At 37.2% G+C, this 17,671-nt stretch overlaps 1 protein-coding gene across 2 annotated transcripts in view; it reads right to left on the bottom strand.

Annotated features, from left to right (window-relative positions):
- LOC150090803 (transmembrane protein 245) overlaps positions 1-17,671 on the bottom strand; it is a 148,081-nt gene that overhangs the window by 30,738 nt on the left and 99,672 nt on the right. For both annotated transcript variants that reach the window (XM_090380143.1, XM_090380135.1), the window contains exons 9-10: positions 16,882-17,004; positions 995-1,232 (exon numbers count right to left, since the gene is read on the bottom strand). In XM_090380143.1, coding sequence (XP_090236269.1) covers positions 995-1,232; positions 16,882-17,004 — 361 coding nt within the window. The remainder of the gene's footprint in view (positions 1-994; positions 1,233-16,881; positions 17,005-17,671) is intronic.

Below are 17,671 nucleotides of genomic sequence, written 5' to 3'. Positions count from 1 at the left end.
ATGCCCTGTAAGTCAAGAAATATAACAATTATCTTTGTATTTGATTAAGATTGTCTTGACTTATTTTTCTGGGCCTTGGTAAAGACAATCTTCCATTGTGAGGACAATGCTTTTGCTTTCAGGTCACAGTCATATACCCATGATTTATCACTAATAATTATGGAAGAAACGCAAGTGTGGGTCAACAGCAGGACATTGGCAAAGATTCTGATAAGTGAGAACTCACCCCTCTTTGTGATTAGTGAATGTGAGCCAAACGAGGATCATTATGACAGACGAGCAGCTCTCTTTAAATTTTACAAACCATTGAAAAGTCTTTAAATGACACACAGTATCTTATCCAAAAGCTGTTTTTACACGCTGCAGGTTTCTGCTGTACTTTTCCTAATGTGAAAACAAAATTTGCTGCCTAGTAAAACCACTCATTTAAAAGGCAATGAAACAAACAATAAAACACCTATTCAATGTGCAATAATTTAGACTAATTGCAGATAAATGGATGATGTATGCATTACTATAACTATATAAGTCAGTGAACATGTTTCAACTTATTGAACATGTTGCAATAAGTTGCTACTTGTTATGCCGCTACAATTTCCAGATACAAAGGACGTCCCAAACTTTTTGATTGCATCTTGTAAGATGCCTAAATAGTGGTTTCATTCTGTCACTGACCCGAGGAACATGTTCAAGTTCTTTTACACTTAGGAGATTTAGTTAGCCAGTCTCGGGTGTAGATTCACCAACGTAAATTTACTCCTGGTTTTTTCATCCAAACAACTTGCAAAACCTACAAATATATACATAATTTACAGTCATGATATGATGCTTAAAAATCTTACAGAGACCAAGATTTACACTGGTTTCAGTAATAATGAAGTGAAAATGGTAAAAACACAAATAAATATGTTTTATGTTTTTCACCAAAAAATGTATGGTGAAGTTGTTATAAATACTTTTTGGTTTGCTTTTAAATCTTTTCATGTGCACTGACCTGAAGGAATATATACAATCTTGACGTCAAATAGTGTATGAATTAGCCATGTGTAAAGACCATAGAAAGCTGCCATTTTGAAGGAGGCTGCAAATACCCCATTCACAGCTTCTTCAACTGCTGATCCTAATTTGGTAACACTGCCACCAGAAGGCATCAAGCTGGTAAACATTTCTATAGGTTTGTACTCTTCTCCACTAGCACATAAGATGTAAAATAAGGAGGTGGAAAAAACAACCTAAAAAATAAGAATTTATTATTTCATTATTGTCATTAATTTTCATTAATTCATTATTGTCATTAATTTTCATTAATTCATTATTGTCATTAATTTTCATTAATTCATTATTGTGTTAATTATTCATACAAATTTAGTCAAGTTTCAATATTAATTTAACTGAATTTGGCTACACTGCCTGCATTAAAATTTTATAATGAAAGAATAAATTTATCAAGTGGACTATGATGAATTTCAGGAATAAGGCCAGTTTTGGTCGTTAAATAAGGCTCAAATAAAAGAAAACAATCCTATTTTGGTGTTATAGAAAACAATAGAATAGTGCAATAAACAGAAAATACTGACATTATTGTGGCTTCTTCTACTGTTGACTTTGAAAGCATATGCCATCTATTCCCCAGAAATTGTAGATATCGGCCTGGCCAGATTTAATGCTCTACAAAATCACTCACTTACTGTGCTTCTTATTAAACATTGCATTCAGCCAGTCATTCATTGAGCAGAATGCAATGTTTACTAAGAAGCACAGTGAGTGAGTGATTTTGTAGAGCATTAAATCTGGGCAGGCTGATATCTACCACTTTCACTATTATATCATGGCTATGTGCAGTACTATTAGCATTAGAAGATGGCAAATGATGCAAGCTTATGTTGAATCAGCAAAAAAATAAATAATAATAAATAATTACCCAACTTATCTGTCCATCCCCTCTAATAATTTGTCTAATTTTTGCTTAAATTTATTCAAGCTACCCACTTCCAATAGTTTGTTCCAACAATCAATTACTTCTAGCTGAAAGCAAATTTTCACACATCTAACCTGTCGCCATCTTATTACAATTTTATGTCCCATTATGTGTGCTGCCTAAGAAAGAGTAAGGACACCAAGAGGATTTGAAAATCAATCCATTTTGTTTTAAATGGATTGAGTGGATACCATCACTCGATCCATTTAAAACTGTAAACACTAGTAGAAATTTTAAAAATTCTGTGGATAATATTTTGTGGCCTTCTTCAGTGTATGAAACACAGGGAAAAGTGCAAGAGCAACACAAAAAAACCTCATAACAAAGTCTAGTGGGAATAATAGGAGCACGGTTTTGGCTTCCCACAAAACTACTAAAAATAAATAACTGAGAAAGTAATGTGGCTGATATGGAGAGGGGGACCACAAAAGAGTGAACACAAGCAGCAGAAATGAGAGACATATACTTTGTAAAGATGAATGCAATGCAAATACTAGTCACCACATTTCAAAATCCAAGTTTTCTTTAATCTAATGTAAGAAACATTGGCAAATGAATAAATGAATGTTTCACATATTGACCCATCTCTGCATGCAGAATTTGATATTATAATTTGGAATTATAGTATAAAAAAATTTGAATTTTATACTACAATTTACTGTTCACAGTAGTGACCTCTCTCTCTCTCTCTCTCTCTCTCTCTCAGGAGACACTACAACAACAGCAGAATCCCAGCCAAAAGCTAAAATAAGCAATAAGCTCCAGTGGGAAAAAAGAGAATTGAGATACAGTAGCTATCAGTTTCTCTTTTCTTTAGGTTTTCTAATTTACTTCACCACACCCTCTCATCATAGGAGTGCAGGCTAATTAGTAAAACCAATTCCAAGTTTTCCCATTTTGATATATTTTTCTGTTTATAAAGTACAGGTTATTGTTAATAAAAAGAAACACTAATAAATCATGAGAATTTACTTTTAAGTAGAATTTATTATGCTAAAAAATTACATTATAGAAATTCCAATAGTGTGTACTCCAATGCAAAACCCTCTAATGCAATAAATTCTACTTAACAATTTTGCGGCATTTCTCAAATCCTCGTAGAATCTTGTTTATCAAGTCTAAAAAAAGATAGCAAAATATTTAGTTATTAATTCGTTAATTATTTTGGATTTGAATGAAATGTGGGTAGAACATCTGAAATCTGGATGTCCAAAAACCAGATCTTTTTAGGAACTGATTCCCCCCCCACTCCTCCTTTGAGTAGTGCAAAACTTGCTTTCTCTGAATAGCACACTGGATAGATAACTCAATATTGCTTCTATTGAAATGAGCAGCACCCTGGAAAACAAGATGCAGGGTATTTCAGAGATTGCTGGAAGTCATTGCGGTACAAGTAAACACATGGGTTGTGTTAGGGTAGCTAAGAATAGGAACAGGTGCATGTATACTTGCATGTACACCAATGCTAGGAGTTTGGTAAATAAGTTTGATGAATTTGAGGTATTGCTCAAAACATCGAGGGCAGATATCGTTGGGATATCAGAGACGTGATGTCACACAGATATAAGGAATGCAGAACAGGAATTTGGGGAGTGCAATGTGTACAGGAAGGATAGGAAGGGAGGAGGGATTATAGTATTAGTTAAGAAACACAAAATCCAAGGAAGTGAAGCCAGTCAACATCGCTGGACAGTGCAGTATCGAGTCAGTTTGGTGTGACATAAGCACTGGGAGATCAAAACTGAGAGTAGGAGTGTGTTATGAGCCTAATCACTCTGATGAGTATAATAAGAAACTTTACAGGGAAATAGAGTGGGCCAGTAAATCAGAGAGTCTTATAATGGGAGATTTTAATTTCCCAGATATTGACTAGAATTTGTGGGTTGGTCACTCACACACTAGCAAGGCTTTTGTGGATTTATTGGATGATTGTTTTCTACATCAGCATGTTCGGGAGGCAACTAGAGGGAGTAATACTCTTGATTTGATTATCAGTAGTGATTCTTCATGCATAAAGAATCTGCAGATAAAGAAACCATTAGGTGGCAGTGGTCACAGTGTGCTGAAGTGGGATTTACTCAAAGAGGTAACTATCATCAGGGGTAAAGGGAAGGGTTTCTGCTTTTGTAAAGGTGACTACGGTGGTCTGAGACAGTATTTAAATTCTATATGGTGGGACCAACTGATGATGTTACCAACAGCAAATTAAAAATGGGAAGCATTCAAAGAATTTATCTTGGAAGCTACTAGGCTTTACATACCAACTAAGAAATATTGCTCAAGGTTTAGGCCTAAATGGATGTCAGATGAAATAATGAGACATATGGCAGAGAAGAAAAATGCATGGGATACATATAAATTAATGGATGACATGGAAGCCTATGATAGATATAAGCTGGTCTGTAACCAAGTCACAAAAGAGTTTAGGCAGGCAAAGGCAGATTATGAGACATCCTTGGCAAAGGATGCAAAGATTTCTTTACCTATGTAAACTCTAGAAGGAAAGGGATGAACCAGATTGGTTCACTGGATATTGATGGTTCAACTGTTGATGATCCTGCTCAGGTGACTAACAAACAAAATGAGTATTTTGCAACTACATTCACCCATGAGGAGTTATTCAGGTAGGGGAATGCCAGGGGTGAGTTAAACTCTGGCAGTGAGCCAAATGACTTTGTAATAACCAAGAGGAAAGTGGAGGAGAAATTGTTGAAGATAAACATTAAAAAAAAAAAAGGCACCCGGGGTGGAGAGGATCTATCCAGTTATATTAAAGGAGGCAGCAAAAGAAGTAAGCAAACCCTTAGCCACAATGGTTTGAGCATGCTCAATGCTGGTGGGATTCTTCCTCTTGCTCAGAATAATCACTTGAGAGGGCATAAATTCAAATTGAGGAAAGACAGATGTAGAATAGATGTGCAGAAGTTTGCCTTTAGCCAGTGGGTATTTGGTTGGTGGAACAGACTTCCATCCTTTGTTGTGGAAGTTGATAGCCTAATAAATTTAAGGCTGAGTTGGACAGGCATTTTGAACGAACGGAGGGGTGAAATGGGAGCTGTTTTCTTTCTTTTTTTTTTTTTTTGGCTAATGCTGCATAAGCTTGCTTTCTTGCATCATATGCCTCTACTAATGCTAATGCTACTAAATACTATTATATTCAAGGCAAAAAGTTCAATAATATTTAACTTAATGCTTTCAAAAATTCATTCAACACCTTTTCTTCACTATATGATCAATGTACAAATGAGCACATTCTATGTTCAGTGGTTGGCAGACTTTCAACTGTCATTAGTAAAGACACGATCTTATGGATGCATAATAAAGTTTGCCGACTGCCAAACATAAAATGTACTGATTTGTACACAGAGTGCATAGTGGAGAAGCAAGTCACAATTACTAAATTTATTTCTAATAAGTAAAAGTATTACATGAAAATAAAGAAAGTTTTATTTCTAAATAAATAAATAAACACTACACTCTCTCAGTAGCCTGATCTGAAGAACCCCTTCAACTCCTAACAACTGGAGATGTGCAAATGTAACCCTAATTCACAAAGGAGGATCAAAGGCTGACACAAGTAATTATAGACCTGTGAGTTTAACTTCTGTTCCAGGAAAATTAATGGAGGCACTGGTTAAAGAAGCACTGCAGGATCATCTAGACAAGACTTCAGTTATAGCTCGGACACAGCATGGTTTTGTTAAGGGGAAGTCTTGCCTGACCAATTTGATTGGATACTATGATGCAGTCACAAAAGAACTGGATGCAGGGAATAACTTTGATATTATATATTTGGATCTTAGAAAGGCTTTTGATACTGTTGCATATGGAAGACTGCTGCAGAAATTGGAGCAGTGTGGCATTGGTGACAAATTGCTGCTATGGATAAAGGGATGGTTGAGTGACAGAAGACAGAGAGTGGTAATCAATGGACACTGCTCTTCATAGACTAATGTTATTAGTGGAGTCCCTCAGAGTTCGGTGTTGGGTCATTGTTGTTTTCTGTATTTATCAATGATATTGATGAAGGTATATCAGGCTTAATGTCCAAGTTTGCAGACGATACAAAGGTTGGAAGGGTTGTTAAGGACACTACTGACGCTATGCTGCTGCAACAGGATCTGGAAAGGTTGAGCAGATGGGCTGAGCGGTGGCAAATGAAGTTTAACATTGACAAATGTAAAGTACTACATATAGGAAACAGTAACCCCAGAGCAACGTATCAACTCTGTGGTACTACACTGACAGTGGTAGAGAATGTAAAGGACCTGGGGGTAACTGTGCAGGTAGATATGAAGTTCTCTGAGCAGTGCAGATGAGCTGCAAGAGTAGCTCATGGTGTCTTGTTAATGATATACAGGAATTTTTCTAGCAGGGATAGGGAGGTGATTATTCCCTTGTATAAGGCAATGGTCAGGCCACACCTTGAGTACTGTATACAGGGTCTGGAGTCCACATTTCAAGAAGGATGTAGAGCTGCTGGAACAAGTACAGAGAAGGGCAACAAGATTAGTGAATGGAACAAAGGGTTGCTCTTACGAAGAAAGGCTTAAGTTTTGCAAATTGCAGTGTCTGGAAACTAGGCACCGACGAGGTGATCTGATAGAGGTGTATAAGGCCTTGGGTTTGAGCATGCTCAAAGCCGATGGGATTCTTCCTCTGGCTCAGAATAATCACCTGAGAGGGCATAAATTCAAATTGAGGAAAGACAGATGTAGGATAGATGTGTGGAAATTTGCCTTTAGCCAGCGGGTAGTTGGTTGGTGGAACAGACTTCCATCACTTGTTGTTGAAGTCGATAGCCTAAATAAATATAAGGCTCAGCTGGACAGGTATTTCTAACGAACGGAGGGGTGAAATGGGAGTGGTGTTGTTTTTTTTTTTTTTTTTTTGGCTGATGCTGAATAAGCTTGCTTTCTTGCATCATATGCCTCTGCTAATGCTAACTTACAGTACAGGAATTAGTAAACCTAGAGTGCATCTTTGTAGTGGCATTTAAAAAGAGAAAAATAAAAATAAATTTTTATAACTCTATATTTTCATATTGTATTTAATGTTGTAACACTATATTTAATGTTGTAATACTATATTTAATGTTGTAATACTATACAAACTTAACTGTAATGATCCCAGCAGAAGCAAATGTGTTAGAAGACTGCTCCATTGGCAGTTGGCTGCCTACTTTTTTGTCAATTTTTTATGTGCATAACTTTTATTCCTATAAGCAAAATATGCTGTTTATAAAAATATGGTAAGAAGCTCATGACTGAAAAACATGGGCAGAATGTAGTTGTCATACAAAAAATTATAATGAACAGTACTTAATTATTATTTTTTTATTTTAAACGAAATATTATAGAAGCAATTTTAGCATCAACATTAGTAGTAGCAAATGATGCAAGGAATCATTAGACAGTATAAGTGAAAGAAAAAAACCCAACTTCTATCCACCCTTCTAATAATTTCTCTAGTCCCTTCATTAAATTTATTTAATTTACTCACTTCTACATCATCAGACGGAAAATTGTTCCAACAATCAATGCAAATTTTCACATCTATATTTTGTTGATAATCACTTAACAATTTTATTGTTCTTGGATTTCTCAATCACAAATTCCTTTAATCCAAATCTTAACTAACAGCCAAATGAGGTAAAAATATACACAAGAATAAAATAATCTATTGTATAGGTTAGTGCAATTTCATCAGTTTAATTCGTAGCCATCTACTAAAGTAGTTAAGTTGGCATCATTTTAAGTATATCTCATATTGTGAATACCTTCAGAAAGAGTTGCCATGGCATTGCATTACCTCGAATAAGTAACGCTTCACCTGTGGAGGAGACTAATGTTACTTATACCCTTGGGTAGTGGTATCTGCCGAGAATAAGTAACATTAGTCTTCTCTACTGGTGAAGCGTTACTTATTCAAGGTAGTGCAATACCATGGAAACTCACTGTAGTATTTACAATGAGATATAATTAAAACAATGCCTATTTTGGTAGATGGCTATGAATCAAACTGATACAATTGCACAAACCTATACACTAGTCATTCTACCACATAGCATGAGGCTCTTGCCCTAAAATACTTTATAAAATAATCTATTTAAATAAAGTTAATAATTAGCATAATTTCTTTACACAGTAAACCAACCGAAGTTGTGCAGTAGCATCATTACATAACATCTCATATTGTGAATTCCTTCACAAAGAGTTGCCTATCTTATTAAACCACAAATAAGTAATGCTGCCACAGTAGAGAAGACTATCATTACTTATTTTCAGATTTCCATCACCCAGACAGCCATTTCAGGGCTATTTTGCACAGGCTAAATTTCATAAGTGACAACCTCCAGTTATGAAATTTAGCCTGTGCAAATAGCTTTGTGCATGGATGCACTGTTGTGGAGAATGCAAACCCAATGACCAAACTCTCCTCATCTTTTTCCCTGAACTGCAGCTTTTAACTCTGACATAATATTCCCATTATTGCAGTTTTAGTTGCAAGGTAATCAATTAACAACAATCCTTTTGCACCCCAGAAAATTGAGCCATACACTTTTCCATCTGATGGTTGGGTTCAAATTTTTTTTCAGGGTTGGAGATCCCTTGTGCCTCCACTGCATGCTTTCTAACACGGATTCAGGATCATTAAAATGTAACCACGTTTCATCACCAGTCATCAAATGGGATAAAAATCTACCTGGATTAGCAAGAATTAATTTTAAATTCTCTTTTGATAATGTCACTCTCTGATGTTTGTTGTGAATGGAAAGAACCCATTTTGTGCAAAGTTTGGATATTCCAAAATGCTCATGTATATTCTCTCTCTCTCTATGTATCGTGTCCGTTAAGGACGTTGGTGATCATGGTCTTCCACATCTCTTGATCTTTTGCTGTTCTCAGCAGGCTTCCATTTGAAATGTTACGTACGTTTTCAAGTTCAGACACCTCAATTCTTCTGTTTTCTACATTTTTTTTTTTTTTCTCAACAATGGCAACTGTTTCAGAATTGATTGCTTCAGGTGACCAATCAGACAATGGATCATCCTCAGCTGGCTTCTGTTCTCTTTTGACCTACATCAACTATCTTGCAACAATAGCATAACAATTGGACTATTGTTTTGGTAATACTTCCCCAAACAATAATCATTTTTTCATGGATTTCTTTGGCATTTCTGCCCTCTTTGGTCCCTCACTATTCAATCATTCAGTAATCAAAAATTTTATACTGAATGATGCTTGATTTGCTGGATTTTCATTTTTTTCCCCACCTACCAACATAAAAAATTAAATTTTAGAAACTTGTGTAAGAGAGTGAAACAATTTTTTCATGTCATTTCATAACATATTCAGCTATCAAATAACACATTCCATAATTTATTAATACATTTTACATACAATGTTCTCAGAACTTATTGACCACCCCCTTTATCTCAAAAGTTTCAGCTTCCATACCACTTTCTCAGTTTCCATTTCCTTCTCTTCAGTCACATCCAATTCTTGTGTATTTGTAGCATCCATCAATTAGCCACTGTTCTCATTTTGCTCTCAGAAGTAATTTAAACGATTTATTAACAGCAATATTGAGAATACCAGGTACGAGTTTTTGATTTTCCTTGGTGATTTTAATGTTCACAACTCCAGCTGGCTTCCATTTTCTAGTCACACCGACACAGCTGGTTGAGATGCTGAGGCTTTTGCAATTACTAATGACCTTGCACAGATTGTTCATTTACCTACAAGGATACCGGACAATCCTAATCATCCTAATCCTAATCCTAATCAGCCAATACGCTTGATCTTTTTCTCACAAACAACCCTTCTAAGTACACGGTCGAAGTGAGAGGTCCTTTAGATACTTCAGATCACAACTTAGTGATTGTCTCTTCTCCAATGGGACCTTTATCTCATAGCTATTCCCAACCTAGTGTTGTTTGGCATTACAAGAATGCAAAATGGAATGACCTGCAAGACTTCTGTTCTTCTTTTCCTTGGCCGGATTACTGTTTCAAAACTTCTGATGTCAACGTTTGCTCAGATCATGTCAGTGAAATTATTCTTGCAGGAATGGAATCCTTTATCCCACACACTCCACTTTAAAACCTCATCCTTTAATAAATAAACCTTGGTTTTCCAATAAATGTGCTAAGGCTGTTCAAGAGAAGAATGTTGCATATTGTAATTGGCTTGTTTCTAATTCTCCAGTTTCATTTTCTGCCTACACCAAAGCTCGCAACAATTGTAAAGCAGTTATTAATCAGTCCAAACTAGAGTTTGAACAGGCTAAGAGTAGAAAACTTGCTTCTTGCCCTAATGGTAGCCGAGCATTCTGGTCTCTTGCTAAAGCTATTGGCCGCAACTTTTGCCCATCTCTGCTCCCACCTCTGTCCAACCCAGATGGTCTGTTGTCACTTCAACCAAGGATAAAGCTGACCTGCTAGCATTCCATTTTTCTTCCAACTCATGTATTAATGATCTTGGTAAAACACCTCCCACCATTCCCAACACGCTCCATTCAATGCCTCCTGTAGTCTTCCGTCAAAAGGATGTCAGAAGGATTTTGACGAATCTTGATGCTAAGAAAGCTCCAGGTCCCGATGGTATTTCTCCACTTGTTCTCAAAACCTGTGCTTCTGAACTTACTCCTATTCTTTGCTGCCTTTTTTCGCTTTCTTATTCCAAAGGTGTTTTTCTTTCTGCTTGGAAATTTCCTCACATCCAGCCAGTTCCTAAAAAGGTTGACAAATCCCTCCCATCCAATTATCGTCCCATTGCAATTACTTCTACTCTTTCTAAAGTAATGGAGAAATCAATTAACCGCCAACTCTTAAACTACCTAGAAACCTGCCGTCTGATCCACTGGTGATATTCTGGCTTATGTTACCCATTTATGGACTAATTCAATGGAAAGGTTCGGTGAAACACAAGTAGTTACTCTTGACATCTCAAAGGCTTTCGATCGTGTTTGGCATAAAGATCTTCTAAACACGCTTCCATCTTAGGGTTTGACACCTGTTTTTAGTAATTGGTTATCCAGTTTTCTCTCCGATCGCTCACTGAGGGTGATGGTAGATGGCTCTCTGTCTTCTAACTTCTCCACTAATGCCAGTGTCTCCCAAGGTTCAGTTCTTTCTCCCACTCTTTTCCTCTTGTATATTAATGACCTTCTTCCATTGACTGGAAATCCTCTGATAGCACATTGCATTCCACTTTCCATTTTGAGAAACCTTGTCCTGCTCAATGAGCTTTAACTTCTCGAAAATCTGGTACCAATTCCTTAAATGCCGATCTTCAGTTAATTCTCCAGTGGGGGGCAAAGACAACTCAGTTGATTTCAACCCTTCTAAAACTCAGTCTTGTCTTATATCTCACAAAAAGGATTCTTCTACTTCTATGCTTATCTTTAGTGACACACCGATTTCTAGGCAAAATGATATATCTCTTTTGGGGATTACCCTGACTTCTAATCTCTCTTGGCACAAGCACATTACAAATATTGCTTCCTCTGCATCTAAAAAACTTGGTTTTCTCTTTCGCTCTCAGCATTACTTTTCTTCCAAACAGCTGCTCACTCTGTATAAATTGCAAATCCGCCCAGCCATGGAATATTGTTCCCACATCTGGGGTGGTGCCCCCAAAACCTCTCTCAGGCTTCTTGATTCCATTCAGAAGAGGGCAGTTAGGTTAATTAATGATTCATCTCTAACAGAGTCTTTCCACTCGCTGTCTCATAGACATACTGTTTCTGCTGCATGCCTCTTCTACAGATACTTCCATGGGCACTGTTCTTCTTCTTCTTTTTTTTTTTTTTTTTTTTTTTGGTAGTTGTTGGCGCATAGGCTTCTGTGGCCATAATGCACCTCCCAAGGTTTTTTTGCAGTACTTTGATCCAAGCCCGAGGCAGAAATCAAACCCGCGACCTTTGGGTTGCCAGGCAGGCACTTTACCCACACGGCTAGCCCGGTCGGCACTGTTCTTCTGAATTGGCTTCTATAATTCCTGCTCTCTCTTTCAAAACAGTCCGAAAACTTGCCCCCACCAGTCAATATCCATTTACTGTCCAACTTCAAACTCACAGAACCAACTTTTCATCTTCCTCGTTTATTCATTCAACTGCCGTTTTCTGGAACAACCTTCCTTCATAGATATTTCCTGAAAATTACAGTCTACAGAAGTTCAAGTCCAATGTCAACAAATATCTTCTTTCGTCTTCTCAATCTCCAACCAAAGCACAGTACTAAGTACTATAGGTTCTAATACCTCTCGTGTTTGGGGTTTACATAAAAAAAAAAAATGAGTGGCAAATCTGAAAACTTGAAGATGACACTTTCGTTTCCTTTGTTAAAGGAGCTCGGCAGGAGTCCATTGTCAAAAATGGTTTGCCACCAGAAAAATCCCTCTTTGTGCCTTCTGCAAACTTCTTATATCCAAATTTTCATGACTTCTCCATTTACCCACCCCTTCCTTTTTATTAGCTTTGACTAAGTCCTCCCCCCCTTTGAAAAAGACTCATTTGGGATAGCTTCTCTTTTAACATGTTCACTGTTTTTCATATTTGTGAAGGTCCTTTATGTGTGCCTTAGGGCAATGGAACAAGTAGGCAGTGTTTTTCTAGATAGAGAAACAAATAAATGTACATTAAGTTATGAGAAACATTGTCATGAGATGATATTGATATTATTTATGTATGAGGGGGTATCAAAACATTTATACCCTTACCTAGAAATAATCACCCTAGAAAGGTGAAACTTCGCAGAACTTTAATCCTTTTCTATGTACTCTCCATGTATAGTAACATTTCTCCCATCTATAGATCAGTTGTTTAATGCCTTGATCATAGAACTCCATACTTTTTGCCTGAAACCACAATTCCACTTCATTGATGACTTCCTGAAATGAATCAAAGCAGCATCCACACAATGGTTTCTTCAATTCTCGGAACAAGAAGAAATCTCATGGTGCTAGGTCAGGAGAATAGGGTGGGTGCTGCAGTAGTTCGAAGCCGCACTGGGCAACAAAGTTGGTGGTGACAATAGCCGTGTGAGCTGGTGCATTGTCTGACAGACTGACACCTTTGGTTAACATTCAGCGCCTTTTCACCTTCAAAGCATCACGTAATTTTTTCAAAAGATTTCTGTAGTATTCTCCAGTAAGGATGGAACCACAAGGTAGGTAATCTGTCAGGATAACCCCTTTTCTGTCCCAAAACAAGGTCAACATCACCATCTTCGCAGATGGAGTGGTCTTTGCCTATTTGAGAGGTGGGGAGGAGGTGTGTTTCCACTGCTTTGGCATGTTTTTAGTCTCCGGATCATACTGGTACACCCAGCATTCGTCAGCAACCAATCAAAAAAGTTCTCAACATCTGCATTACACAAATCCAACAGTTGGCAAGAACATTGCATTCAACATTGCTTCTGTAAAGGCGTCAGCAATATTGGAATCCATCGTGCAGAGACTTTAGACATGTGCAGATGGTCATGTAAAATGCTGTGGGCAGACCCATAACTAATTCCCACTGCATTTGCAATGAAATGAATAGTCACACATCTGCTACTCATCACCAGCTGCTCAACCTTTGCAATCGTCTCACTGTCTGCAGATGTTGATGGCCTTCCTTCTCTTGGCTCATCAAAGACACTTGTACAACTGAACTGGAACTCCCGTTTCCACTTTTTTACAGTATCATAGGATGGACAATTCTGCCCATACACAGCCACAGCTTTCATTTCTTCGTCAATTTCCTGAGCTTTCTTGCCCTGCAAATGCAGAAACTTGATCACTGCTTGATACTCCACTTTGTCAACAATAGTGCCCTTCCTCAGATTCCAGGCTCCACTTCTGGTGTACAATCACTATGGAATGAAATTTCACATGTTAGTTATTGACTATGTACACAACTTATATTAAAAACGGCATCTTCCTACTGATGTTTTATCTAGGTCAATGTATGAAGTTTTTGATACCCCCTTGTAGGTAAATATAATATAATATAAAATAATAAAATAAAATATGAAAATTATATATATATTTATAATAGCATATCCCCAACTCAAATATTTTGGTGAGGATAAATATTTATTGTCCACCCCTCATATTTCATGGCAGAGGCACTCTATGTTGTGTTTTGATTTTTATATATCCGTTGAGAATTATCACTGGTCAACACCAAAAATGTTTCAGGCTTGAAAATAGGAATTTATTCTAATTTTAGCATGAGAAAAATGAATATAACATTTAAAACTCTTAGTTAGTTCTTGGTTCCATATAGCTCCTCTTATGATTTAGGGTAATATTGGTGAATACTAGGGAATTTTGGAGTATAGAGAATAGATAGGTTGGTAACACTGAAACAGGAACTGATATGGCATGTTTTTTTTTGTTTTTTTTATTTCTGCGTATCATTTAACTTGCAAGTGATGTTCATTATTTTTTTATTTTTATTTTTTTCCAGGTTTATGGACAAAAATTACGTAAAAGAGCCAAGATGCCAGTAAATGTGTTAACAGTGTTGACAAATTTTGTTATGTGTGTGGTGATGTGACATTTTCCATTCAGAAATGCCAATTGACTCCACTTGTGAAGACTACCTACTACCATTATTTTGGCTGTAAGGTAGGGAATGAAGACAAACCCTGGGCACTTCATATTTGCTGCAACACGTGCTGTAAATCTCCATGGATGATTGAATAACAAAAGGACGTTCAATGCCTTTTGCCATCCCAATGATTTGGAGGGAGACTTCAAATCATGCAAATGACTTATTTCTGCATGGTGCCTCTTCAGCATGGCATGTCAAAAAAAAAAGGAAGTGAACTGTGGAATACCGCAACATCCCGTCAGCTATCTGACCAGTGGCACATGGGGATGGTCTGCCTGTACCTCACCCTCCAGAAAGTACACTTTAGAGTCTGATGAAGATGGGGACAGTGTGAGGAATGATGGTCAACCTGGACCATCAACATCACAGGATCCTGATTTGTGCCAGAACCTGAGTCGGCGAGTGAGTTACACAGAATCACTCAAGGTGAACTAAGTGATCTAATTCGAGACCTAGATCTATCGAAAGATAAAGCAGAGCTTCTGGGATCAAGGTTCCAACAGTGGAATCTTCTGCAACCAAATGTCAAAGTGTCTGTGTACAGGAGCAGGCAGAATGCTTCGACTCCATATTTTAAAAGTGAAAACAACCTTGTTGCCTGCTGTGATATCAATGGTTTGATGAGCTTTGAATGTGGAGCACAATCCACAGGACTGGAGGCTATTCACAGACTCATAAAAGCTAAGTTTAAAAGCTGTTTTGCTCCACAATGGCAACGCTCTTCCTTCAATTCCTCTAGGCCATGCTGTCCACATGAAGGGAGCGGAGATAGGAGAAATCCCAGGTGCCGTCTGACATGAACATACCTTATGTCCACATGAAGGAGACATATGAGAATATGAAATTAATTCTGGAAGCAATGAAGTACAAAGACCACCAATGGCAGATCTGTGGAGACCTGAAGGTGATTGCAATACTGCTGGGCATGCAGTTGGGATACACAAAGTGCTGCTGTCATGTGAGTGGGATAGTTGGGCTATCTAATCTCTACCCTGCTCTTATCAGTATAGTGGCTACAAGAGAAAAGTCTGGTCTATAAGGGAAAATCTGTGCCTCGGAGAAAAAATGTCCAGCACAATCCTCTGGTTGATCAAAGCAAAATTCTTTTGCCCCTTTACACATCAAACTGGGACTCGTGAAGAACTTTGTTAAGGGGATGAACCAGGATGGAGAAGCTTTCTAGTACCTGAGAGGACAATTTCCACTGTTGAGTGATGCTAAGATTAAGGAAGGAATCTTTCTTGGTCCACAAATTCCTGAACTTTTAAAGGATGAACACTTTGAGCAAGTCCTCCACGGTAATGAGAACGCAGCTTGGGAAGCCTTTAAAAGTGTAGTGTATGACTTCCTGGGAAACCAAAGAGCTGGAAACTAGGTTGAGACTGTGAACAACCTTCTAGAAAAGTATCATCAATTAGGCTGCAACATGTCACTGAAAATCCACTTTCTCAACTCTCATCTGGACTTCTTCCCTGACAACTGTGGTGCAGTGAGTGACGAGCATGGTGAGCAATTCCACCAAGACATTTCAACAATGGAAAGAAGATATCAGGGTAGGTGGAATACTTCTATGCTTGCTGACTACTGTTGGACAGTAACAAGAGATGCCCCAGAAGTGGAATACAAGCGAAAAGAAGGTGCTGTCGTGAATAAGCCACATTTTGAGAAAGTACTTTCGGTTCCTGTGCAGTTTTCATGTGTTCTTGTTTTTTTGTTTTAATTAAAAATAACTGTGATTTATGTTGTATCAAGAAAATGTAAATATGAGATTATTTTAATATTATTTTTCGCTCCGACTACTACTGAAATTACTATATTCTTAGACAATAGCAAAGTACTGTATCTCAAAAACTAGAGCTAATAAAAAATTTCTGAAATCATATTCCTTTTTTCTCGACCCAAATTAGTAAAGTTTACCTATTTTAAGAAAGGAAACAAATTCAAAGAATTTTTTTGTTGATGTGAATGAAGTTTTTCTAGTTTCACAGCATTCCTTCAAACCAGAGACATTCTAAAATGCTTGGCATCATAGTTGAGAATTATCAGCCCAAGTTCTAGAACTTGCCTTCTTTTTCCTTATTTAGTATTGTAAAGTTCTTCGACAGTCAAGATGAGTGATAACTAAAGTAACATCATAATATCACAGTACTGATACATTAGTACAAGCACTGAAAATGGATGGGCAGTGCAAATTAGGTGGGACATTCCATTCAAAAATTAGAGTCAGGGTAAAGAATATACATATAAGTGTAAAGAGTAACGAATAACTATACATGCATCAGGAAAAAATCACTTACAAAATTTAAAAAAAAATTCAGCAGTGCTGTTCCTCCTCCAAATAACAAAGACATTGTTGCTGTCACTGCACTTAAGGCTAAACTTATATTTCCTTTCAATACTGCCCATACTGACTCGAAAACCTATGAGAAAAACAGTCAATATCAGCATAATGAAATGAAATGAAAATTATCTTTTTAATCTTTCATTTAATAACTAGATCTTATGTATAGCTTAGCTTAATTTTCAGCACTCACCTCATAGTAATCCGCTTAGCTGGTGGAAAGTTTTACCACATACATAGTGATTATAGGATTCTAATAACTTATGGGGATTATGGGTTTTATAAACTAAGTTATGGGCTATAAAAATTTTGCTAAGAAAGGAAAGTGCACCTTCCATTCTATGGTTGCTTAATTAAAATAAATTAAATGAAGAAAGATGAAAGCTAATAGCCGCGCACGAGGGACTTTCGAAATCGTCCTCAGTTAGCTATAGTGGGGGGGAAGAGAGTGCGCGAGTGTGTTATATACGGGTTGGGTTCCCGAAATGCATTTCAGTGCACGTGGAAACTTGATACATGCTAAATTCCAAATGGGGGAGAAGTTGGCAAGAATCTTTTTGTTTAATACGTTGAGTGATGTATGGTGCTTAAACCACTCAATGACGAGGGCTTCGTTTTGAAGGATTTTAAAGCTGGAATTTAATTTGACTACTGTGATGGCTGAATCGATGAGTGGGTTATGATTATAAAATTGGACATGTTGTGTTAGTTCTGTACTTGCTAAATTAGATTTGAGTAGTCAAATT

Source organism: Mastigoproctus giganteus, chromosome 1 (assembly GCF_048544385.1).
Source record: "Mastigoproctus giganteus isolate SK-2022 chromosome 1, ASM4854438v1, whole genome shotgun sequence".
Lineage (NCBI taxonomy): Eukaryota > Metazoa > Arthropoda > Arachnida > Uropygi > Thelyphonidae > Mastigoproctus > Mastigoproctus giganteus.
This window is presented reverse-complemented; position numbering and strand designations above follow the sequence as displayed.